At 37.8% G+C, this 26,668-nt stretch overlaps 1 protein-coding gene across 7 annotated transcripts in view; it reads left to right on the plus strand.

Annotated features, from left to right (window-relative positions):
* The window catches only part of MTR (5-methyltetrahydrofolate-homocysteine methyltransferase), a 50,787-nt gene extending 24,414 nt beyond the window's left edge, over positions 1 to 26,373 (plus strand). For 4 of the 7 annotated variants that reach the window (XM_074537515.1, XM_014267445.3, XM_026793814.2 and 1 more), the window contains 18 exons: positions 400 to 579; positions 1,568 to 1,684; positions 1,782 to 1,922; positions 4,388 to 4,477; positions 5,126 to 5,278; positions 5,799 to 5,906; positions 8,685 to 8,785; positions 11,180 to 11,247; positions 12,076 to 12,196; positions 15,239 to 15,320; positions 16,056 to 16,154; positions 16,941 to 17,016; positions 18,152 to 18,307; positions 18,997 to 19,193; positions 22,218 to 22,418; positions 23,109 to 23,301; positions 24,036 to 24,148; positions 24,281 to 26,356. In XM_074537515.1, coding sequence (XP_074393616.1) covers positions 400 to 579; positions 1,568 to 1,684; positions 1,782 to 1,922; positions 4,388 to 4,477; positions 5,126 to 5,278; positions 5,799 to 5,906; positions 8,685 to 8,785; positions 11,180 to 11,247; positions 12,076 to 12,196; positions 15,239 to 15,320; positions 16,056 to 16,154; positions 16,941 to 17,016; positions 18,152 to 18,307; positions 18,997 to 19,193; positions 22,218 to 22,418; positions 23,109 to 23,301; positions 24,036 to 24,148; positions 24,281 to 24,373 — 2,289 coding nt within the window. In that variant the 3' untranslated portion in view covers positions 24,374 to 26,356. Of the gene's footprint in view, positions 1 to 399; positions 580 to 1,567; positions 1,685 to 1,781; positions 1,923 to 4,387; positions 4,478 to 5,125; positions 5,279 to 5,798; positions 5,907 to 8,684; positions 8,786 to 11,179; positions 11,248 to 12,075; positions 12,197 to 15,238; positions 15,321 to 16,055; positions 16,155 to 16,940; positions 17,017 to 18,151; positions 18,308 to 18,996; positions 19,194 to 22,217; positions 22,419 to 23,108; positions 23,302 to 24,035; positions 24,149 to 24,280 lie in introns of all 7 variants that reach the window. The other 3 variants (XM_014267441.3, XM_014267442.3, XM_026793816.2) reach the window with 3 other exon arrangements.
* The last annotated feature ends 295 nt before the right edge of the window (positions 26,374 to 26,668 follow it).

Consider the following 26,668-nt stretch of genomic DNA (forward strand, 5'->3'; position numbering starts at 1 on the left):
CCATGTACTGATCTAAGTGGACCTCTGTTAGTTCAAGAGAGTCTCTTGCTATTCAGACATGCTGAACTGTTCCTTCACAAAAGATATTTTTAGTTCAGAAGCTGTCTCTCATGAGAGTGAAATCTTTGTGAATTAATTTAGTTATGTTGAAAATCACATATTAAGCTTTGCATAGGATGATGAAAAATTGGGTAGTGGGATTGCTTTTTATATGCTGAATGAAAACTCCAGGTATAGGGGTGGTGATATTTTAAATATTATATTCTTATGTATAATCCTTTTCCAATATTTGTGATGTTCACATTCTGTCTTGAGTCACTGGAGCTGTAAATGATTTCTGGAGAGTTTATTTTTTGTGTGGTCTATAAGTTTCATGTCAGAATTCTTTTTCTTCACTAGGCAACGGAAACAGAAACCAAGATTGCAGTCTGTTCCAGAGCTTATCATCTCCTTGTGGAAAAAGTGCACTTCAATCCAAATGATATAATATTTGACCCTAATATTTTGACCATAGGAACTGGAATGGAAGAACATAACCTTTATGCCATAAATTTTATCAATGCTACTAAAACCATAAAAGTGAGTTGTAACGTTATTTTAAGTTGAAGTATATTGCTGAGATGACTTAAAACCCTAAACCCCCATAAAACAGAAAAAACACTGCACCCCCCTTCAGACAACAACAACAAAACACTGCTGAGAAATGTTACACATTTTAGCCTAGTGAGCAGGACTACTCTTCTGAAGTCCAGACATTCCCCAATATTGCTGTATTTCCAGCAGAACAACTTCAGATAGTTCTATAAATATATTTCAATCCATTTGCTGTACTGTAAATATACTGCCTTAATTAGATGAGGTAATGATCACATTTATGTGCAAGCTAGAAGGACCTCTTTAAAGGTGTGCAAAAAGTGCTTTTTTTCAGTAAAATTCCTTTTTCCATGGAAGGCATTTGTTTGGCAGCCTGACTTTTTATGTAGCCAAAATATGTGTCAAGAAGTACAGCAGTAAGGAACGTCACCTGCGTGCAGCCGAGGAAACCGCACTGTTGTGTTTCACAAGACACCCTGATAGATGTGGAGATGCTCTGCCTGTAGCTGTCTGGGGGTGACACCCCACAGGTGCTTTGTCACCACAGGGCTCCTGGAAGTAGAGCTGCACCCTTGAGTTTGGCTGCTCAGCTGCAGCCTGCTCCTGAGATGTGCAAGCGGGCAGACTGGCTGCTCCTGTTTCCAGAGGCGTGGGGACAGGAAGAGCCAAAAGTAGGTTTGCATGGAGCAAATATGGAATGCTGCAGTGGGAGAGCTGATGTGTTCAGAATAGCACCTGTGACAATGGAAACCACAGTAGCTGCTGGATCTTTCCTTTATTTGCAAATTTTCCTGAAGATCTGAATTGATCTTTATGAATTTGAGTAACTAGAAGGATCTGGAACAGGGAAAAGAGAAAGGGTACATAGCCTATGCACTGAGCTCAGGGGCCAGTTGTTTTATGAACTGAATGTTTTACTTACATTTCCTTTTTGGAAAGCACTTCTCTAAAAATTTCTGTGCAATTCCTATAGGAAACACTGCCAGGAGCCAGGATAAGTGGAGGTCTTTCCAACTTGTCCTTCTCCTTTCGAGGAATGGATGCCATTCGAGAAGCAATGCACGGAGTGTTCCTTTACCACGCCATTAAGGTATGATGTGCTTTTGGCTTCCATATGTTTGCACTTGGCAGATGTGCAGTGCTGTGTCTGACAGCCTTTCTGGAGGATTCTCTATGTTTTTTTCCAGTATGGCATGGACATGGGAATTGTGAATGCTGGGAATCTGCCTGTGTATGATGATATCCACAAGGAATTGCTCCAGCTGTGTGAGAATCTAATCTGGAACAAAGATCCTGATGCGACAGAGAAACTTTTACATTATGCTCAGGTAACTTCCAGTTTTAAGCTTTGAACAGTAGTTAGCTTAGCACCTGAGCCTTACCACCTTCCTGCAGGTAAAACAGCCTATAAACTGCATGTGTCAATATAACTGTGGGTGTAAAAATTTCCTGATGATACTGCAAGTGGTTCAGTTATTAACACAGAATAAAATGAGTAATCTGTGATAGATCAAACCTCTCCAGTTTCATGCTGTGGAAGAGGCCGTGCCAGAGCTCTTCATATGCTTCAGGAGACCTAGCTGCATAGACATTCTCTACAGAAAAAACCAAGCCCTCAAAAAATAAGAAGCAAAAATCCCAACCAGACTTTCCCCCCCAAAAAATGCTGACAAACCAACAAAAACCAGAAAAAAGGCCAACTCATAAGCAAGCTGATCTGGGTGCTCAAACTTAAATGACAAGTGCACTGTGGGAGATTAAGAGTAAACCCCTCTCTCTGGTGGTAATGGTTTGCTCGGAGTATATAAAAAAAGTGAAATAGTTGCTTGTGATTTGTGGCTCTACGTAGACTTCCAGTTCATGTAATGTGTCAAGATTGAGGATCAGGTATTTAGTGTTTTTGAGATGTTTTAGTGATGATGGTGATAAAGGACAAAGATTACAATTGTCTGTAAGGTAACTGGTGAAATTCTGTTCTGAATGGGAGATACAGCAAAAATCTCTCTGGGTTGGGTGGCTGTTAGATTTGAATGAACAAGAAGACTTGCATGTCTGTTTTATAGCTCCTGGAGGCAGTGTTTCTGTGCAGAGCTTTACTTGGTTTGTATTTTGTCCTTTGGTGTTGCATGCTTTATAGTAACAGTGGCAACATGTTAAAAACTGCTACAGGAGGACTCTCTTTATCCCTTGTGCTTAGGATATTTCAGATGGTGTTCTTGGTGTCCATGCAATTCACCTGGGAGTGATCTTGTCTGTTTAAGCTGAGTTGCACCATTGGTGTATTCAAGATTGCCTAAAGAGGAAGAAAAATAAAGGGAGAGTTAGAAAGGGATTACTTGAGCAAGTGTTTCTGCAGAAGGCTGAATGTGAATTTAAATGGAGCCTTAAACGCAGAAATAAAAGTGGGTGTTGAGTCCTAGGTGTGTAAGTTTGGGAAGCCATTGTTGGAAAATCTGCTTTTATTAGTGGTGGTAGTTTTACTGAGGGAGTGAAATAGTCTAGTGGCAAAGAAGAGGAACTTTACCCTTGCAGATTTAGGGAATCAGTCTTCATTTGAAGTTTGAGATTAAAAACCATTTTCTATGATGTATGTAACTGCAGACATTCTTGAACACTTTTGCTCCTGCGTGTCCACCTTATGGTGTCATGGATTACTTTTAGGCTGGAGTGGTTCCCTTGTTAAACTTTCTGGCCAGAAGTAGAAGAGCACTTGGTATCATTTCAGTGAATCACATGAGGTGATTCCTGAGGTGGATAGAGACTTCTGGAGATCATCTACTACAAGCCTCCATCTCAAATCAGGGGCCAGCCAAGATCAGGTTACTCAGGGACATGTCCAGTCAGGTTTTCGATATAACTAAGAATTAATGTAAGTCTGTGTTGTCTCCAGGCAGCATTTTATTCCTTCCTTCATTCCCTTTTACAATCTAGACATATGAGGAGAATAAGATTGTGAAACAAGAAGTTGTGAAGTTAGATAATATTTGTATAAACATGAATGAGAGCTGTTCTGTTTTCTGTTCCCATGAGTGAGATCTTGTTTCCATAGCTTTATCTTTAAAAACTTGCTGATGAGTACTCAAAAGCATAGGAAGTTCATAAGGCCTGAGAGATGTCAGATTATGTCTCATAACTGAGTAAGGAAAAGAAGTTACTTGCCTGAAGTGTGTTGGATAAGGTGCTCTTCCATGAGTCTTCCTGGAGTGGGTGCTTGTGAACTTTCTTGCACTGTGAAGCCCTTTTGGCCTCTGTTCATAGCCAAGGGGAGTATGAGTGTGAGACAGTGAGGATATGTGGTAGCTTGGGGCAGTCTATGTGTGTGACAAATAGTAGTTTTGTAGGCTGAACTGATTGAAAACATGTCTGTGATATGGAATAACATAACCTATTCCAGCAGAAACTGAATTAGTGCCAAATTAATTAGAATTTTAAAATTAAATGTAATGTGTGGGCCAGGAATCAATTTAAAATATGTTCCCAGAAGTAAATCCCTTAGGATTAGTCATGTCATCATTTTTATGAGCACAAAATTTGTCAAACTGCTCTCTCTTTTTTTTTTAAATATTTTGTTTAAATTTTCATTGAGGTGTATACCTATTGGGATGTAGACACCCTGGGTGCATGTATTACATCACAGGTGTTTGCAACATGATTTGCATGTATATAAACCTTTTGCATAGTCTAAAATTAGTTTATGAGTCACTACTTGGAAATATCCTTGGTTTTCTGAATGTGAAGGTCATAATTGTACCTCTTATGCATGCAAGCTCCTATGGATGTCTTTTCTTTTCAGAATCATGCCCAAGGAGGAAAAAAAGTTGTACAGACTGATGTGTGGCGTAAAGGCTCTGTGGAGGAAAGGCTGGAATATGCTCTCATCAAGGTAATCTGATGTCCTAGCCATGAGAGCTCAGAGCCATGAGCTCAGCTCAGACCTTAAGGGACGTATTTGCCTTTAAAAGTTCTTCAGCTACCATTTTTTCACAAGCTGTTAATTAACAATGAATAATAAAGGCAACTGATCTATTTAATTTCAAATAACAGAGAAAACTAGAGAGAACTTATCCTAGAGGTGTGTCTTTAAGCTTCAGAAGTTGAAGTCTTTGACCCTTAATGTTTTATTCCGCTAGTGTTGGTAGGAACATACTGCTTTTGCTTTGGAACACATTCCTTTTACTTCCTAGGGCTGGTTTTGGTCCTTCAGTAGTACTGCACTGAGTGGCACCTGGGCTGAGGAAGCAGCCTTTGAGTGTTGGGTTTTTCTGATGACACAGTTAAGAAAAATGAACAAATCTGTTACTACCGGGGAAATGCTGTGACTAACTTTATCTGCCTAAGACTTGCAGTGTTTTGGTTCCTAAGAAAGTCTCTTTTCAATACACATTTGAGGTATTTTTAAAGACTGTCAGTATCTACAGTATCTATTTGAACTTTCATTGTGCAGTTTTTCTGAGGAGAAGGCAACTAAATAAAAGTTGTATTTCTTGCAAGATAAAAGCTTCTCTCTTTTCTTTTTTTTTTCCCCTCTCAGGGCATTGAGAAGTATGTCATTGCAGATACAGAAGAAGCAAGATTAAATCAGGAAAAATATCCTAGACCTCTAAATGTAATTGAAGGGCCTTTGATGAATGGCATGAAAATTGTTGGTGATCTTTTTGGTGCTGGAAAGATGTTTCTGCCTCAGGTAATGAAAAAATAATGTCATATATTTTCCTACTTTGCAAAAACTAGTATTGTAAAATGTAGCAATTGCAAAAATTCAGGTACTGCTGAGAAGAAGCCATTTTCTTACTTTACTTTGAAACTCGACTTTCTTTGTGTATGATTTTGTTTGTTTCTGTTCTTCCTGAGTGTTTTTGCTTTATTTGAAAGGCAGTTTTAAGTCTTAGCCCATGAAAAAGTGCAAGAGAGAAAAAGCCCAAATAAAATTTGCTGTGTTTAGCATCTTCTGAGTCTGGGCCTATCTGTAGCTTTTGGTTGTGTTGTGATTGGTCTGGGAAGCTGCACTATGGAAGAAATGTTTTGTGAAGAGCCTTAGCCCAGTGAGGCCAGCAGCCTGCAGCCACAGAGTGATCTGAAAACTGCCACCTGGGGCTGCAAATGAAGTTTCATTTATTGCCTGAATAAGAAAACTAAAAGAAAACTGAGTTTATTCCTATACCTTATCTTTATTGTTTATTCTGCCCCCACCTTTACCTGTGCAGGTGATAAAGTCAGCTCGAGTTATGAAGAAAGCAGTTGGCCACCTTATTCCCTATATGGAAAAAGAAAGAGAGGAAAGGAGAGCCAAGCAAGGCAGCACAGAAGAAGAGGCAAGATACAATCTTTTGTGCTGTAGTTCTTTCATAGAGTGCTATGACAAATATAAGAATTATTTGTTGCTATTTGTATTTATTACGCTGCAGAGTTGATGCAGTCACATGGAGACTGACAATCTCAGTAAAAATTTGAATTAGGTTTGAAATTCATGATTTTGTGGAGCTCTGCTTGGTGCGTGCCTAAGCTCACAGAGACTCCTGAAATATGCCAGTGAGCCTTTGTAGGCCCTTCCCTTTATGCCAACATTACTAATTTCTTGTCTTTTTACAGGCATTTAATTTTGATGTTATTTATTCTAACTTTATGTCAGATTTTGCTGCTTGCTTCTAATACTTTTGCCCTGGGCGAACTCTCTAATTCTTCTTTAAAATTTTTAATTGTTCCTAATTTTTTGCTTGAAGTCTTCTTATAGTCTATTTGCTGTGCATCTGTTGTGTGATTGTCCAGCACAAAAGTAACAAATACAGCAAATAATTTGGAAAGAAAAATAGCCTGATGATTAAATCTGACTGATCTTCATGAAAGAAGGAAAATGCCTTGTCTCTTCTCCCATGCTCTTTCCAGATATGAAGGTGTCTTTTCTCCTATATCTCAAGTTATTCAGTTGTCTGGCTGTCACAAATCACCTTTCACTTCATCATCTCTCTCCAGCTCATGCTGTTCTCTTTTAATTCAGACAATAGTGCTGGTATTTCACACCCTCTGTTTTGAAGTTGATAAAATTGCTACCCCATTGATTCCATGAGCAGTGGATTAGGATCTTCTGTGAACCCTCTGGCACTTAATTCTCTGGCTGGAAAGAAGTGAAGTGGAATTGGAGACATTCTAAAAAAACAGAAAACACTCTAAGAGAGTGAGTTAGATGCTCTGTGTGGCTGAGGAGAGCAGGAGAAAAAGGCAAGGCTTCTGTCATCCTGCCTTCTCTACCTTCTGTTGGACAAGGGATGTAGTTCCTTCCTCTTAAAAAGACATGCCACTATATAGAGACTCAATGAAAGAGATAAAACAGCTGCATCTCTTCCCAAAGTACATTGGCTTGAAGGAAAAAGATTTGCAGACTCTGCTAACTGATCTGTCTGATGTTACCCAGGCCACTGTACCCTCCAGGACAGTTTTAGTCAAAGACTGCCAGGAAATGCAAAGCGTTGATAGTTACATTTGAGGATAAATAGCTGTGGCTGTGGATCTCTATCAAAGATGAAAAAAAATAAAGGCCTGTTGGATGTATGCCCAGAACTTGAGGACCTCCTTGCTTAAGACAGTTGAAATAAGTGTGCCTTAAATAGGGTTTATTTAAAGTGGTATGTGCTGTTGCCCATGTTGTTTGCTATCCGGCTAAGATTTTCCTTTTTATGTGCAAATCCAATTTTTTTTTCTTTTGTATCAATCACTAATGAAATCATCAGTAATTATTAGGTATGATTAGGTGTGATACCTAATGTGAGCCAGCATGTTTTGTTCTTCTCCTAGTCCTTGATTAATCTCTTACCCGATTCCCCAGCAGTATATTTCAGCTGCAAAATTTTCTGTTGATTTACTGAGGTGGCTGACTTACATACCTTCATTTTGCTTCCTCTGTTCTCTGGACTTGTGTAAAACAGAAGCACTGGGGAGATACTAGATTTTAGTAAACAGCAACACTGGTGGAAATCCAGGGATTTTATTCAACAAATGTGTTAGAACCACAGGAAAATACTAATGTCACTCTTGGTAATATATCAAGATTTTTTTAACCCATAATATTGCAACTACAAAAGCAATGTAGGTTCATGAAATAGAGAGCTGCTCTATGTGTCCAGAATTACAACATGCTTCATAGAAAGGTTCAGTCATCCAGTTCTGCCACTTGCGAAGGAGATGAGATACTGTCTGGAAAAATATTTTGTAGTTTCACATACAATATGCTCAGATTTCCACTTTATTTAAGTTCTGTGCAATTTATGTAGTTGCTTACTGGCATCTGATGCTGCAGCAGCTCAGACATAGTACTGTTATAGCCTGGAGCTGTTCCAAATGACGGCAGTGATTATACAACTAAAAAGGTATTGCCAAGTCCTGTGTCCCAGTGGAGAACTGCTGTGGGAAGTTCCACTGTTGTGCTGCTGGCAGCACCCTTTGTCAGGCTGAATGCCATCTAGCCTAGGACCTGCTTGTGACAGAACAGCCTCCTTTCTTCAGGCTGATCCTTCTTCAGCCTGTTTGTTCAGCTTGGGTAGTCTGAAGTGGCCTGATCACTGCACTGAAAACTCCATTGTTATTTGTGTTGCATAAAAATGAGCCTCTTCTGCTTTTTCTAATTGCTCTAATTTCTCTTCTAAGTTTGCTAATATCCTGTTTTTCTCAGCATTGCATCAAAAGATTGATCTTGATGCACAAACAGACATGTAATTATAAGTATTCATACCCTTCTGTTCTAAATATTTAATCTCTTTATTGGCAAGGTGTGTATTTGGAGCAGAAGTACCTTAGGAGTTCAGTTATTGCACTGCAAAAAATGCTATCCAGATCTGAAGTGGTTTTATGTGCTGTTTTGTTTTTTCAAGCACAGATTTTTGAATAACATCCATGCATTTTAAAAGAATAATTCATGTACAAGTTTCTATTACCTGGATCTTTTAAGATGGTTTTTAATACTTACTGTATTATCTGTACTACACTTTGCAGTACTATAATAGAAGTCTGAGTCACGGATTAGAATTGCAGTGTTGAAGGATGTGTTCAAACATGCCAAGGCTTCTGAGTAATTTAACTCTTGCTGCTTCAACTTCCAGGATCCTTACCAGGGTACAATAGTTTTGGCAACTGTGAAGGGAGATGTACATGATATCGGCAAGAACATTGTGGGAGTTGTTCTGGGCTGCAACAACTTCAGGTAAAGAGACTTCAGGTAGCTGAGACCACAACTGTAGGAGGGTCAGTACCTCTCTGTAGCTGCAGCTGTGGTGATAACAGAACTGGGCATCTCTTGGGAATTGTCCTCTGTTCCTCAGGCTGTGATTGGGAACACAGATCACAGCAGCTATTACTAAATGGGGAGGCAAGAGGGAATATTGCATCCTCCTTGAATACAGTTTTTCCTAATAAATTGACATCTGAGGTGATTCTGCAGTTTATCATCAATTGGAATATAGATGAGAACATCAATTTTTGTGTTTGTTTTATATAAGTTAAATATAATAACTGTGATGTTTTTATAATGTCTGAAGAAATCAGATATGACAGTTGCAGTAGACAATACTATATATGGCTTGTGTTGGGAAAAAATAGTCTTGTAAGATTCAAATGAATCTTGTAGTGTGTTTTTCACGTTGTTAACTATGAAAAAAACTTGCTGAGGTATGTTTTCTTAAATAAGAGATGAGATTCTCATTCTGTTTCTAAACTTCAAAAGTTAGAACTTCAAGAAAAGTCAGATCTTTCATGGCCTGTGTACGTGCAGAAGGCTTGGCAACAGTGTTGGAATGAATGGTCATGTTTCCATTAGTGTTCAAGGGTCTGTCAGACATTGTGCAAAGCTGAATTGGTTTTGGAACTCTGTGTTTTGAAATAAAGGGATAATTTTGGCTTTTTCCAGAGCAAATGACAACCCAAAGTCAAAACTAAACTAAAGGAATGAACAGTAAGACAAAGTGTTGAAGTCAGTAGCAGTGCTGTATATATGCAATATATTCCATTGAATTTCCTCTTGAAATTCTGTTGATTGAATTCAGGCCTTCTTGAGCTTTATTTAGACTTACTGAAAGAAAGCCATAGTGTTCTCTGTCACCATGAATATGAGTGAGGCTGAGTGAAATCTGCAGGCTGGGGTGGTTGACTTGAAGAAATAAAAACCTCGGCAATTGCTTGGGTTAATAGGAATAAAATGCTAAAAAGGGAAGTTCAGTGTCCTGTTTCATAAAATGTATGCTTTAATAAGGCAAACAAGCTTGGTGTGAATCATCTTATATTCCTGATGTAAGATATAATGTGGTATTTGCAGGGGTTCCCAGGATGAGGTGAGAGATGAGTGAATTTGACTCCATGTTTTTAGAAGGTTAATTTATTATTTTATGTACTTATATTATATAAAAGAATGTTATACCAAAACTATACTAAAGAATAGAGAAAGGATACAGACAGAAGGCTTAACAAGAATGATAATGAAAAACTCATGACTGACTCCTCAGAGTCCAACACAGCTGATGGTGATTGGTCATTAAGTAAAAACAATTCACATGAAACCAATCAAACATACACCTGTTAGTAAACAATTTCCAGACCACAATCTAAAGCAGTACAACAGGGAGAAGCAAACAGATAATTATTGTTTTCATTTCTCTCTGAGAAGAAATCCTGGAGAAGGGATTTTTACAGCAAATAGGACAGTGACAATACGATGTTCACAGAACATTTTTGTATTATCCAGATGCCTTCAGAAATGCTACTGCTGTGGGTAGCCTGGTAGGTGGCTCAGCATCACATAGCCATTCATTCACTTCCACCCAGCCAATCTCAGTGAGATGGGAAAAGAGAAAAGGAAGAAAGAAAGCAAGAAAAATTGTGGGTGGAGAAAGAAAGCAAGAAAAATGATGGGTGGAGAAAAGTAATAACTGAAGGCGAAGTGGAAGAAGAGAGAAGGAAAGAAAAAACAAGTGATGCAAAGGCAATCCCCTTATCACCTCCTATGGACAGACTAGGTGCCTAGCCAGTTCCTGAGCAAAATATGGCTAACCCCTGCTATGCCACTTACTCTCCCTTTTTATTGCTGATGGAATATTTCTTTGGTTAGTTTGGGTCATCTTCCTAGTTGTGTCTACTCACAGTCTGTTTCTTGGGGGGCTAGAGTAAGAAACAGAAGAGGCCTTGATTCTGTGAAAGCATTGCTCATCAATAGTTAAACTTTAATTTGCAGAATTGTTTTGGCCACAGATCTAAAACACAGCACCATACCAGCTGCTGTGAAGAAAATTAACTAATCTCAGCCAGACTTAGTACAACCACAAAAATTTATTTTAAAGAAAAAGCTCCTCTTACACTTGAATTTTCATAACTGTTATGCCTTCTGGAACGCTTACTGAAAATTTTACCAGACCCAGAGGTATTTCCTATATAAAAATTCCCCATTAGTTTCCCATTTCCCAAATAGTTTTAAGAGAAGCAAACAAAAATCTCAATCTTAATTTCAATTTTTAGGTCAGTTGTTTATAGCAAGAGGAATGTATTTGCCCTGTAAAAGAAATTTGTTTTGCTAATTAAAGGATCTTGTGTCATCTCCTTTTTTCCACAGAGTTATTGATTTAGGAGTCATGACTCCATGTGACAAGATATTAAAAGCTGCTGTTGAGAACAAAGCAGGTATAGAGAGACTTCATTAGTACTTCTGAATTGTTTGATTTTTAAATCACATTTTTTTATTGCTGCTTATTGCATTCCTGTACTGTCTATGATTTGATCAAATTATCTTCAGAGAAATCAGAACTTCTGCTTTAACCATGTTAATTATTTAGCATTTGGCACTTCTGTGAAACTTAGCCTGAGGAACGTTTCAGACAGATGCCTCTGAGAGAGATGGCGTAGTATTTCTTTTACAGATGGATAAATGGAGCCTTGAAAAGGTCTAACTTTTTTTTGAGTCTTAAATCAGTAAAAGAACTTGGCGTTTGGCTTGCCAGATCAGTGAGTGTGAAATCAGGAAGGAATTGTTCTAATAATGAACTTCCTGATGCAACTTGCAGTTGCTTTGGAATAGTCTACTGCATCTTGGAAAAGATCAATGGTGTGAAACATGGTGAAGTTTGAAAGCACTTGCTGTTTCTAAAAGCAGAACTTACAATTATTTTCCTCTTCAGTGCTGAACTTCTGAGACTTGGAGCTTGCTAATCAAAAGTGTTGTTTATTTATTGCTGAAACTAGAGCAGTAGGTGTTCAGCAGCTGTGAAGATGAGAAATATCTTAACCTGGGGATTTGGAATTGCTATCATTCTTGGAAAGCTTTCACTTTTTAATTGGGTCAAACATCCCTTTTAGACTAGTGACTATCCTGCTTTTCATCTCATTATTTTCTATCTGATGCATGAAGCTATCTGATGTATGAAATAAGCTTTTCTGTAGTAATTTCTGTGTCTTTCTAGAATGGACTGGCTAAAAGTTTTGTGCATGTGTGTTTTTGTAAATTTGCAATAGATATAATTGGCCTGTCTGGTCTCATCACCCCATCTTTGGATGAGATGATTTTTGTCGCCAAGGAAATGGAGAGATTGGCAATAAAGATTCCTTTGCTCATTGGAGGAGCAACTACTTCTAAGTAAGATATCTCTGTTGGGAAGATGGGCAGCTTCTATGCAAACAATATTATTATTATATATAAACAGATGGGCAGCTTTTATGCAAACAGTATTATTATTATAAATAAACAGTATTATATATAAACAATTTCACAAGTTAACCAATGAAAAAGAAAATTTATAGCCATTTCTTTCCCCCTTTCTCTCATTTTCCTACAACACACATACTGATATGTATTCACCCTAACATTGACTGTTATTTCTTGTTTCAGAAGTCCTACATTACTGAAGTAAAATCTAGTTAGTACATAACAAATAATGGACATCTTAAATGTTTAATTTTTGCAAGCATATATTATATGTGGAAGTACTGTGTTTTTTCTAAAAGTTTTTGCTCACATGGAAATAAATAAAGTCCTGTTCTTCAGAGGGGTTGGATGATCTATTTTGATTCACCAAAGCATTTAAAAAATGCAGGATTTTGAGACTAGAAATAGTTGACATCAGGGAGCTGTTATCTTTAGGGAAGTTACTGTATTTTCCTGGATCACTGTTCAATGTGGTGATGACTGTGTTGAGCCTCCCGTGCTGCTCAGGCAGGCTGGTAGGGGATAAAGCCCCGCTGCTTGCCGTGAAGTACTTATCATGTTGATTTTGATAGACTGAGCTGTTAAAATCTTGTTCTCTCAGATCTGTTCAAATCAAATAATACAGCTGCTGTGATTTCCTGAAGACCATGTTGACAGCTCAGTGACACCTAGTATTAGCATTACTGCAGATGTGTCCTGGGCACATATACCAGCCGTGGGTCATGCTTTGCTGGCTGATTAGTGTACAATATATTTGAGGAGGTGACAGCTCAGAAGACTGTAGAGAGCATTTTTTCTCTAACTAAAAGCTGTCAGCAGTGTTGCTTTCTTTATCAGAGCAGCACATGCTGTATTCTGTAATTTTGGCTTTAGCAAATCATGTCATGATTTGACAGACAGTGGAGAGTAGGATCTCTACCTGCCTTTATTCTTTCTGCATGTATAATGCAAGGTTCACTGTATCCCTTTTCTCCTTTTCCATGTGTGCCTCTTCCTGCTGCTTTGATACTGAGAGCAAACGTGGAGGATTTTTTCTGACAAAAACAAAACAAAACAAAAACCCCTCCCTCCCCACCCCCCCAAAAAAACCAAAAAAAACCCAAACCACCAAAAATGTGGGGAGTCAACGGGAAGGCTTTATTCTAAGTGGAGGTCTTAGGAGAGCCTTTTCAGTTCTTTTCAGTTTTTTCACCCAGGGCATTGTGGCCTAGTAATTAATGTCAAGTAACCAGCTTCAAACAGTTCTGCAGAATTTATTCAAAAGGAGGAATGTAGCGAACAGGGAAGCTGCACTAGTTTTATCCTTGAATATGGAAATTACTAGAGAATATGTGCATACTTTTGAGTACAAAAATTGATTTTATTCATGTGAATTTTATATAAATACATACTTGCACATATGCCCAGATACAATGCAATGTCTATAAAGTATATGTCCAGTAAAGGTACTCTTTATGGAAGACTAGATTCTTAATGTATATTTTACATTACTTTCCTAGTCTTCAATTAACCTCCCATGTGCATTCTTAAAGGTTGTGTATATGTCAGAGGTTGCTAATGAAGAACCATCTGCATTTTTTTCACTGTAATAAATAGGCAATGTTATTTGGAATAAGGAGATCATGAGTACTTGGAAGAGTGTATAGTGAGGTTAGTTTGAAAGAGAGAGAAAGGGAGGCTGGATTTAGTGTCCAGAATTCACAGAGTAAGAGTTTCTTCATCATCTATAGTAATGATGATTTTTCCATTCATATTATGCTACTTTGGTAAATTCAGGTACTGAGAAATAATGGTGACATTCTCATTGCCATAAAATTTAGTTTAAAAAATACAGAAGTTAGCATGTAATGGTTGATACAGTGCCCTTTTAGGACTATGTCTTCTTTTGTTTCCTCGTCTGTTCCTGTCAAAACAGATGAGATACCTTTTTGTAAAAAATAGAGCTGCCAAGATCAAAAATGCATCTCCTAGAAGCAGATTAACTGGGATCCTGGACAGTTGTTTACACAGCTGTGCTGCACAGTCACGAGTAAACCTCCATATCCAAGTGCTTTAAATATTTGACAGAACATGAAGAAAAGGAGGGTCTTACCTTTGATAGGGAAGATTGCTTCCTGGGCTCTGGTTCAAGTTTAATTTTAGAAATGTTGCTTGACCTTAGTATATAAAAAAGCAAATTATAAGGCCTGTAACCTCTTTGATCCTACACTTGCTTGCAGAGTTTTAGTAGGACTCTGAGCAGAGCTCTTTTTGCATCATTAGAAACTGTTAGCAGTGTTGCTTTCTTTATCAGAGCAATGCATGTTGTAGTAGATCTATTAGAGTCTATATTTTGTGGCTTCAGCAAGTGGTCTCATTTGACAGACTGTGAAGAGAAGGGTCTGTCCTCATTGCACTTACAGTTTCAATGCAAAGTTCACTGCATCTTCAAGGTGCAAGTTTGTAGTATTTATTGGCCACTGGGAGAATTCATTGTTCGGTGTATAGAGGACTTGTGCCTATGATATTGAGAAGTGGGATAATCATTGCTGAATTAGGTTAATGCTAATCCGCAGACCAAAAAATTAACATGTGGGAGGAAAAAATGTAAGATGAGCAAAAAAGATTAAAGAAATTGCTAGTTCTTGGTAGGCTTAGTTTGGAATATTCTTACTGATTTCTGAGACTCAAAACTAATGAGTTGCTGATTTTCATTCAGCTGGTATGACATTGAGGGAGTGTGAGTTGGCACATTGTTTATAAAGTGTTCTGATACTCTTGAAGGAAAATGTTTATATACCTGTTATTAAAAATCTGTGTTTAATGATTCATGGATAGCAGATGGATGAATGAATTTCTTCTTTTGTCTGCTTTTTTTGTTGGTGGGTTGCTTGGGTTTGGTTTTCTTTTTTTTTTTTTGTGTGTTTTTTTTTTTTTGGTTTTTTTTTTTGGCTTTACTTGTGAAATGCTCACTCTTTCTCTTTTTCACTGAAGAACACACACAGCTGTTAAAATTGCCCCACGGTATAGCGCACCTGTGGTTCACGTCCTGGATGCATCCAAGAGTGTTGTGGTTGTAAGTTCTAAATTCTAGTTTCTTGTCCATGCAAAGATATGTGCCCTGTTTTTCTGTTGTCCCTTTCATCCTTTCCTCTAAGGCTTAGTGTTGTGGCAGAAAATTAAAAGGGCCACATCAGAGACAAGTTTCTAAATTACACTTGTTTCAGCTGTTTTGTGCTGTCACATGGTTCTCAACTGGCTTGTGACAGTTATTGTCACTGGGCACTTTCATTTAAATGTCCATTATTCTAGTGAGGGTGACATTCACTGAACTGATGGAGTTCTATGTGTACTGCTGTTCTGGCTAATTTAAATATATTTCTGAAGTTAGATAGCAACATTCGTACTGAGAAACATGTGGCTAGAGTTTTTTGGGATGGATTCTCTTTCAGAGAAATGGGTGGCCTTAACTGACAAATACATGGTGGTAAAGAGTAGGCTAAGCTGTGTGTTGCCTCTGTGACTATTCAGTCTCTGAAGTTTTGGAGTATTCTCCTCTCAGGTCTTTACAGACCTAGACTTGGCTCTGCTAATGTTACCTGTGTAGTAGGGCAGAGATCTCAGTAATAATTGTAGTCTAAACATGGTTAGTTTGAATAGTTTGAATGGAGGTTGCAGATTAATGGTAAGGTTTAGTTTAGTGTTGCCAAGAGAGTCCCAAAGACAGGTTGCCTAGTCTGAAACATACTCTGTCTTTCCTGTAGTGTGTTACAGTAGGTACTTAGTGCTTTTTCCTTCCTGTTCTTTTCAGTGCTCCCAGCTCTTAGATGACAGTATGAAGGATGATTTCTTTGAAGAAATATTAGAGGAATATGAAGAAATTAGACAAGAACACTATGAGTCTCTCAAGGTACAAATATAATTGATTATCTTCTTGTTTGAAGTGGTTGGCACTTGATGTTCAGTTATTCATAACTTACTGTTACTCTTTACTGTTCAGCTCCTTGTGAAGACCTTCAGATATATTTGTTTTGATTTAAAACTTGTAGTAAAATGGATTTAAAACTTCCAGAAGTGCTTATGAAATCAAATTTTCTAGCCTATAAGACTTTGCTATGTGACTCTTAACACATGCTTGGCAAATTCTTGGTTGTCCTCAATGGCTAATCAGTGGTATCCAGGACCTCCATGGAGCTGGCAGTCATGTCATCTTAATCAACCTTGGGAGACCAGTGCTCTCCTGGAGCAGTAGCAGGATATGTGGAGCTTCAGCTGAGGTGGTGAACATGGTACTGGTAGCTTTTGCTGGTTCTGAGCCGCACTCAGTGAGAATTTTAAACCACCATGCTTTCCTGATGTCTTAGTCTTGTTTAGGTGAATGATCAGAGCAGTAGAAGAATATCTTTCTCTGCTTGTATTTTAGTGTATTGTAAAGCAATAAAAGAACTTCTGGTATAATTGAGAGGAACCAGAAATCTTGTAGGCCAGCTTCATTGGCATTATACAGGCAAAAATAATGATCTGCTTGTGATGTAATCTTAGTTTACTCATGGGAACTCAGAGTTGTTGAGACTGAAATTATCTGTTGTTAGATTTATCCTGAAGAGTATTTTGGGTAAAATTCTACCATGAAGTCTGCAGTTACAGTTTGAGTCTGAAAGGTGGTGTTCTGAAATTAACCTTTATGTCTGTATAGGAAAGAAGATACTTGTCTCTGCAGCAAGCGAGAAGAAAAGGTTTCCATAATGATTGGTTATCAGGCCATGTACCAGGTCAGCTATCTGTTGTTGTTTGTGATTGCTGTGCCTTTATTGTATTTTGTATGTTTATTTTAGATATATTTTTTGTTAAAATATGCTTTAAACTTCAGAATGTAGTGGTGTAACAGCCTAAGTAAATTGGTATCTGTCTCAACTGAGATTTTTTTGCATTACTTTTAACATTGTTTCTGCTTTTTTACAGCTCATTTAAAAAATAAATTAATATTCAATAAATGTAACTGAAAAAATTCCCAAAACAATGAGTTACCCATCACAACATATAATCAAAGAAAACACTAATGACAGCTTTTGAAAATACTGTCTGTCTGGCTCATTACCTTGTACACCTTACAGTACCATATTTGGAGAACACATGCTGTAACATAGCATTTTAATCAAATTCCTCCTTACACTCTTTCCTACCTTTCCCCCATCAATTTTTGTACTGTTTTATTTTTTTAAAATTATACTAGAAGTATAAACAGCATTCAGGTTGCATCCTGCAGTGACATTAATGATGCTTTCTGTTGTTTCATTTACAAGATTCAACAAGATGCTAATTTTCAATAGCTTGTCTTAATGTGTGACAAAGTATTGTACAGACGAAACAAGTGCAGAGCTTCTGGCTTTACACAGATGCATCCGTCTTGCTTTATCACTTGTGTGTGTGCATTTAAACATGCAAAAGTTCTTAGAAATTACATAAGAATTTACAGAAATATTCTGCGGTGTCATAGTACATGTCTGTGTATAGAAAGGAATTGGTAAATGTGGAAGGCCCATGAAGTATGTTAGGGATTGATAAGTTGTGTAAGTTTGTTTGGTCTTGTGTCTTGGCCAATATTCTGACCAATTAAATAAGTTCCAAAGTCCAGTAGCTAAAAGCTGTTTATTTACGTGGAAGAACAAAAGGCCTTAATTTTTCCATTTCAACTTTATATGCCTTTTATGCTTTTTTTTTTTGGTTACATTGTAACTGTGGATTATGGTATGACTTGGGAAAATATGACTGTGAGAATTTTAGGACAGTCAGTTTGGAAGAGGTCATTTGCAGGGGTGGAAGCTGCTGACCATCAGTTATACTGCAAATGTTAAAGCAATTTTAAATTATTTTCATCATGTCCAATTGTACTTCTGATTTCTACAGTTAAACCAAAATTCATTGGCACAAAAGTCTTTGAAGATTATGACCTCAGGAGGCTGGTAGAGTACATTGACTGGAAGCCCTTCTTCGACGTCTGGCAACTTAGGGGAAAGTATCCCAACCGGAGTTTCCCTAAGATCTTTAATGATAAAACTGTAGGTGAGTACTGAAATTGCATTTACTTCATATAACAAATCCTAACAGGCCCTATGTGCTGCAGTAAAATTCCAAATGTTTAATGAAATACATTAGGAATAGTACAAATACATGCAAAGAATGTCACTGAAATAATTTGTTCAAAGCAAGGCTTAGTGAGCCAACTGTTGCCATGTGAGGCTGGAAAATAAGTGTGGAAAAATGCTCAGTCATCTTACTTAGCATTCACCTGCCAAAGCACAGGGAAGTATTTTATTAACAGAAAATGGCAGCAGAGCACTTAATGTATCTGTGGGTGAAGATGGCAAGCTCCTTTTGAAGCTATTCAGTAGGCTTTGAAATAGGTGATAAAAATGCAAGGGTGACACTGACAGCAATGTTCTGGGTCTGCTGCACTGTGGTAATGTTGGTACATGCACCAGGTCTCTTGCTCATTTTATTCTCTGTTCTCTTCCTCTACTAGGTGCTGGCTGAAACATTTTGTTTGGGTTTTTTTATTCCCTAAGATATATGTCGTTACAGCCCTGTGGTCACACTGCAATCTTCTATTGCTGTAGCTGACAGATCATTGCAGTTATTGGACAATTATGTGGAAAATGACTCAATCTTCAAACAATTCTTAAATCTATTTAGCCAGCTATGAAAACATGCCTTTTCTAAGGCAATTTCATTGTTTATTTTGTTTTTAATAGGTGAAGAAGCAAAGAGAGTTTATAATGATGCTCAAGATCTACTGAAAACATTGATTAATGAAAAGAAATTGCAAGCCAGAGGTGTGGTTGGGTTCTGGCCAGCTCGAAGTGTTCAGGATGATATCCACTTGTATGCTGCAGAAGAGGCAGTGGGATCTTCAGAACCAATAGCAAAATTTTATGGTTTGAGGCAACAGGTACAGTAACAGCACATTTGTTAAGGGACTTTTCTTCCCCTTGAATTTCAGGAATGTAATAGAAGTGCCTTATTAAAATCTGTAGAAAATTGTTGTAATCTCTCTGCAGCCATTGCCTTGTCATTTCTTTCAATAATAACAAGATTGTGATAGTGATGAGCCAGGTCTTTGTATTGTAGTATTTTGCATTGTAATAATTGTACAAAATGCTTTGTAGGTTTGGCATCTTCAGATATGTTGTGCATTTTCTGTTTCAATTTTAAGATGTCCTAAAGCAGTATGTTGTATAAATTAATCACATTAATCTTGTTTCAAGATAAATCAGAACCTAATGAACCTTAGTTCTCTAATATCACTGGATTCTACTTTAGATGAAGAATGCTGCTTGAATGTGTTAATGTTTGAACCCAGTTAGAATTTAAGAAACTTGGAAAATAAAGCCCATTGGAGAGAAGTGTTTCTAATAGGCTTAATTTTTTTGTAAAATTCACTATATGAAGGGGCCATTTAGAATTATTTGGCAGCTAATTTTCATGGAGAGAATCATACTTACTTCAATTTGCACTTAATTTGCTAGATTGAGCTTGCAAGATATTCTGCCTCTCCTTTTTCCGACTTCTGATTTGGCTTCTTCATAGTTCACATATTCAGAGTCATCAAATGTGGCAGAAAAAGAGTTCAACTACCTGCATTTCTGGAGTGCAGTACTCTGTGAGCACAGTCGTGTGCCAACATTGCAGAACTGTGCTAAGAAATACCTGCCTCTGTTGCAGTTCCCTGAGATGGATCCAGTGCATCTCGACAGTCCATGGCAGATGTTTATATAAAGCGCTCTCAACAAGCACCAATGTTTCGGAGACTTATGACCTAGTTAAACATTTTGATATCCCATGTAAATCAACTTTACTACTCTTTCCTTTCCTGGCTTTTTCCCAGGATTTTCCCAAGGAAAATACCTGATTTGATGTTATTCTTGTAATGCTTTTTATTATTGGAATACAGTTCTTTTCCTTAGCTTTTATTACTTTGTATATCCCTGTTACTCAGGCTTCTCTCAAAGGTTAAGGTCATGAAACTCTGTGTATACTGTTCTTCTGGACTCCATGTATTTTAGCTGCATCTCTTCCAGCCTGGTGTATACAGTAACTCAGGAGAGTTCTCAGCAGAGCAAAGTAGAAGAGAATAATTGTCTTCTGTTTCTTATATAAAATGTTCCTTTCAGTACACAGAGTTCTCTCCATGACATTGATGCTAATTTAGGATGTGATATAAATCTAAAAGTTAGAGATGCATGTAATATTAGCCTTAGCTCTAATAATTGCAAATGAACCTTAAAGCTATTATAAATTTCACCTGTGGGGAAAAGGGTATTTTGTTAATTTTATGGTACTTTCTGTAACTGTTCAGGTTAATAGATAAGTTTTCTTTGTTTTTCAGGGGTAGGAGTGTTTTATTTGCTTTTAAGATGCAGTTGGGAATGGGTGAAACACATTGCTAAAATATTGTCCTTGGTTAAAAAAATTATTCTTCAGCTAAGTGATAGCCATTAAATAACTTTACTCTCTCTGTAAGTTGGGTAGATTTACAAGAACTGTGCCACTTCTTTACAGCAATCATGCTTCCACAATGAATATACTGATATGATTCAAGATTTCTTTTTGGGTGCTCAGGTACCTCTTTCTGTTACCTTTCTTCCATTTTGGAAGAGGATCCAGTGAGCAGTATAATTCCCTATTTCACAGAATCAATTAGTTGGAAAAGACCTCTGAGATTGAGTCCAACCTGTGATTGAACAACCCCATGTCAGCTAGACTGTGGCACTGAGTGCCGTGTTCAGTCGTCCCTCAAATACCTCTGGGGACAGTGACTCCACCACCTCCTTGGGCAGTCTATTCCAGTATCTGATCACACTTTCTGTGAAAAAATTCCTCCAAATGTCCAACTGAAAACTCTCCTAGCACAGATTAAGACTGTGTCGTCTTGTTCTGTCAGGTGTTACCAGGGAGAAGAGACCAGCCCCCACCTGGCTACAGCCTCTGTTCAGGTGTTGTAGAAAGCCATTAGGTCTCCCCTGAGCCCCATTTTCCCCAGTTCTCTCAGCCACTTCTCACAGGATGAGTGCTCCAGAGCCTATACCTGCTTCATTGCCCTTCTCTGGACTTGCTCCAGCTCCTCAGTGTTCTTCCTCAGTTGGGGATCCCAAAACTGAACACAGTATTCAAATGCAGCCTCACCCGTGGCAGGTACAGGGGAAGAATCACTTCCCTGGTCCTGCTGGCCATACTGTTCTAATGCAGGCCAGGGTGCCATTGGCCTTCTTGGACACCTGGGCACCCTGCTGGTTCCTCTTCAGCTGGATATTGACCAGCACCTCAAGGTCCTTTCCCTTGGGCCCCTTCCCTTTGCATTAAACCCACTCGAACTTTGCTTAGGGTCCAACTTTCCAGCAGTGATACATACATTTTGTTTCTGTTTGTGTGTGATTAGTAAAAAGTCTGCATCCTGGGCACTGTTTTGTCTGGATTACTGAGCACATAGTTTGTAGCATAAGGAGTGTTTATAAACTCATAGCCATTCTACAGTGGGAGTTGCTGAAGAATTCTTCAGTTTGCACATCAGCCATCAGTTTTATTAACAAATGTGGAATCTGTAAGGGGTGAAGGTGAAATATTCCTCCTCTTACCCAGTTGTTGGCACAAGACTATTCCTTACTTTGTAATAATTTTTTTGCAGTATAAGCTGTTAAATCTTAGTAGCTGTAAATAGAAGCAAAATGTGCATTCAGTGCTGCATCTCTCTTCTTTGATGTTTTGTTCTTCAGTGATCCAAATATCCTCAGAGTAAGAGAGGTGGTTTTCTTCTAATTTAACTACAGAAAAACTACCATGGCTCAAAGACTAGTTAGGTGTTTGTCAGAAATACCCTAGGCCCTTTAGTCTAAAAAATACTGGTCTTTAGCTTAATACTGCACTAATGATTTATTTTAAAATGTTCTGATTTATCGCATTGACTTTGTTACTTTAGGCTGAAAAGGACTCTGCCTGCACAGATCCATATTACTGCCTCTCTGACTTCATAGCACCACTGGATTCTGGCATTTGTGACTACTTAGGCCTGTTTGCAGTGGCCTGCTTTGGTGTAGAGGATTTATGCAGTGAACTTAGGAAACAGGAGGATGAATACAACATCATAATGGTGAAGGCTCTTGGTGATCGGTTGGCAGAGGTATGAGGTTTTATCACGTGTTTCCTTCCAACTTTCAGCAAACTTAGAGCCACTTCAGTACAATGCAAGTGGGGCTAGCTCTAGCTGGGGATTTCAAGCTATAGCAGGGTTTCAGAAATTATTATTGTTGTTGTTGAAGATATTTACTGAAGTGGGAATTCTTCCTGAAGGGCAACTGGTGCTGGTAAATCACATAGGCTGCAGAAGCAGTTCAGAAAATCTGTTTCCCACTTTGAGCTAGAGGAAAAGTCCTCTGCTAAAAGGAGCAGCAGCACACACTTGTATCTGATTGTAGCATGGAGCAAGAATGATGTGGCCTTGCATAGCTAGATCTGGGCCAGACACCCGGATAATCAAGACCTAATGACCTCAGTGCTATAATGAAGTGTCGCTACCATAGGTTAATGTGTTTTGTCTTTTTGGGTTACTTGTCCACATCTTTACCTCTTTAAAGCAGGACAATCAAAAAAGCACATCTGCCAATAAGAGAAGTAACTAACGTACTTGAATTAGCAAAATAAGTGTTTCACGTGAACTTTAATTCTTTCAAATGTCTCACCTATATTAAGAGCTATCTTTAAAATGAAAATGGGAATGCAAGAAAGCATCTGTCATTGTTAATCAATCAGCTACTGCATCAGTCTGTACAAAGTAAAAAATAAAAAAAAAATCTTTTCATTCTATTCCAAGGCATTTGCTGAGGAGCTTCATGAAAGAGTTCGAAGGGAATTCTGGGCTTACAGTAGTAGCGAGCAGCTGGATCTCTCTGGCCTACGCAAAATTAAATATGAGGGAATTCGCCCTGCCCCTGGATATCCCAGCCAGCCTGACCATACAGAAAAACTCACCATGTGGAAACTTGCAAACATTGAGGAAACAACAGGTAACTTTGCTTTGCTAAGATTCTTAAACAGCTTTTTATGTGAAATCAAAATTCCAACCAAAGAACAAATTGGCTGTTGCAGAATTACATAGAATACTAAACTGAAGTGCTTCTGGGAATTGCTGTCTTCCCCTTTTTATTCCCAATTTTATTTTGCCTCATTCAAGGAAGAATTTGCAAAACATTGCCAGTGCTTTTGGTGGAGGAGTTGTGTCCCTAATTAGCAGATTGCATGCAAACACGGTTCTGCTGCACAGAAAAAAATTCTGGCATCCTTATAGTGGTAAGATGGCATTCCAGATAGAAACAGAAAAAAAAGTCAATTCAGCAGAGTATTTCCTGGTCTGCAGGAATCTTGAGATGGTAATTTTTAAAAAGGGATTAAATCAATTTGTTTTCCTCTTACATTTTGCATGTCAGATGTTTCACTGTTACTTCCACAATTCCAAAAATAATTTTCAGTGCTCCAAAATGTCATTTGCCAAAATGTCCAAGTTTTTTCCTTCAAACCATAGAGTTACTCTACAGTAATTGTAATAAAAGTCTGTGGTATGTTTGAAGTTCTGAAGTTTTCTTAATGATTAACAAGTGAAAAAGGGAGTTGGTTTCAGCTTCCGTCTGAAAGCTGCTTGGTTTTTTTGAGTTTGCTTGAAGCCACACAACATAAATGAAGGCTCTGAATTTGTGCTTATTCTTAATTCAAAGAATAATAAAATCCTCATTCTCTTTTCCAGGAATTGGTCTAACAGAATCACTAGCAATGATACCTGCTTCTGCAGTTTCTGGCCTTTATTTTTCCAGTCCCAATTCCAAATATTTTGCTGTTGGCAAGATATGTAAAGATCAGGTAACTAACACCATCAATTGTAGTAGTGTCAGAGCATTCAAAATAATCTTATAAGCAGATGTCTTAAAAATTTTGTAAACATTTAAAGCTGGCGTTTCAAAATTTTCATCGTATTTTGTGATCCCTTTGCAGGTTGAAGATTATGCACTGAGAAAAAATTTGTCTGTGGCAGAGGTGGAGAAGTGGCTGGAACCCATTTTGGGATATGATACTGAACAACTGTGATATTTGTGGGTGAACTTCCTTTTTTGATGGTCTTGTTTGCCAGAAGGAACAAGAAGGTTCTTCCCACTGGAAACAGCTTTCTTCCATCCACCCCAGTAGCTTGTCTGATTGTCTTAAATTTTTAATCAAGGAACTTAATATTTCACATCAAGTCTGCCTGGTGCCCTTGGCTTGGGACCATGAATGTATTTAGTTTCTCAGTCACAGCAGCATACTTTTATTTATTTTTATGTTTTCACAAAGACTCTGGCACAGAAAGTAGGTGTAGGGTGAGGTGGGGAAACTGCAAAGCTTTCCTTTTCTCTGGAAGATTTTGAAATCAGGGGCAAGAATTTCTCTCCCATGGCTGTGGTTATGCATAGAAACGAATTTGACTTCTGTTATTTTAGTGTGTTTTGGCGAGTCCAGGGACAGAAATATGATGCAATTCTTTTGCAAAGTCACAAAGTGTTTTATACGGAGTGATCAAGAACAACTGAAGTACAACAGATCTCCTTTTAAAAAATCATCTGCTCAGTGTTTAATCTTGTGCTTGGGAATACACATTCTTCTCAATGGTAGAACTATAAGAATAATACAGTCTTCCGGAGTAGTATCAGAGATCTGTATTGGGAAATGGGATGACAGAGCCCTTGGACTTGTCTTCTCTGTGCTTCCTCTTCCTTTCAGCAAGTCACAATCTGTCTATTTTGTATAAAGAGTACTAGCACTTCCTAACTTTCAGTTAATGTTGTCAAGCTTAATTCATACATAAACAATCATTTGTACATGAAAATTATGAGAGTAGCATATTTGCTACTGTAGACAGCTAGAAAGCTTGGAGCTGACTTTTACAAAATTTTAACCTTCCAGGAAACTGGATTTTAAAAGCAAATAGTACTGTCATATGTAACAGCTAATATTGTAGACTATTCTTCAGATTTAACTGACTGTGCTAATCGTTCATAGCTTTCAATAATTTCTGAAAAGTGTTTCAAGTATTATTTAAATGCTAATTTGTAAAATATTAGGACAGAACCCCCTCATTTTTTGGTCTCTAATTGTAAACAAAAGACCAATATTGTAAGGAAGATCTTTTAATAGTTTATTGCAGTCTATTAATAGCTACATAATTTTTGTAATGTCTTCATCTAACTTTATGCTGAAAGACTCATCTTGTATCAGCAGTTTAATAAAGATGGTGTTATCCTATTAAAATCCTTTAAATGGCAACAATAAAATGTGTGCAGTAGTCTGAACAGATAATGTCAAAGTTAATATGTGCTTGTACCATAAACCTGAAATTATAGAGGCTGCTATGGGGTTTTTACAGTAGTTGCGTGTGTTCTTAACTGAATCTTTTAGAATGGCTCATCCTTTAATGACTTACAAAAATAATTTCTAAATGGATCTCCCCTCCCCCTGCCTCCCTCCATGTCAAGGGACTTGTCACAAGTCCTTGCTCAGCAGCTGATTTTTGTAGTGGGAACAGTTTCTCAGTAGAACACTCGTTTAGACTGCCAAAAATAAAGTAAAATGTTCTTAATATAAAAGATTATTTGTTCCTGAAATATGCAGCATATGAAAATTGCAGTCCTCTCTGCTGTGTTTTTGGTAATTGCACTTGTGCTGATCAATTTAATGCTTGGAATCTCTCCTCTCCGGCACTCTTCCATATACTTGCATTTGGAAGCAGACTACCTTATCAGTCTGAAAATTTGATTGTGTGAATGGGGTCAAAGTTTGACTTGCTCAGCTTGGTTTGTTTATTGATTTATTTTCCTGAAATCAGTGGCAGCCAGTTCAGTGAGTACAGCTGGCAGCAGGAGGTCCCTGCTGTCTAACAGTGGTGGTGTTACCTGGTGTACACGCAGAGGCTTTCAAATGGAGCGTGGTTGCTTTAGCCCTTCACACATGGCATCACACACTGAGAAAATCTTCATGTTTGCCTGCAAAACTTGTCATTGGGAGAATCTGTTTGGAATAATTACTCCTTGTTATTATGCAAATGTTTTTATAAAAAACAATTACTTTAAAGCTTTGTTATTTTAAATTGTCAGTTGACATTGTGGGTAAGACAAATTTTCATTCTTGTCTCCAGAACTAAGTTAAATTGTGAAGCAAAAGTCTCATAATTGTACCAGGTAAGGCTGTTTTACTTGAAAGACAAGTTTAGAATGCATAAAATATTTTTGCAGTGCTTTTCTAAATACTGCTAACAAAGGTTCTAGATGTAAGAGATGATGGAAAATTTAGAATGCATTGTAAATTACTGTGGTTTAGTTCTTGTGAGTAATAGAGTTTGGATACTTTTTT

This window comes from Zonotrichia albicollis, chromosome 3, assembly GCF_047830755.1.
Source record: "Zonotrichia albicollis isolate bZonAlb1 chromosome 3, bZonAlb1.hap1, whole genome shotgun sequence".
NCBI classification, from domain to species: Eukaryota; Metazoa; Chordata; class Aves; order Passeriformes; family Passerellidae; genus Zonotrichia; species Zonotrichia albicollis.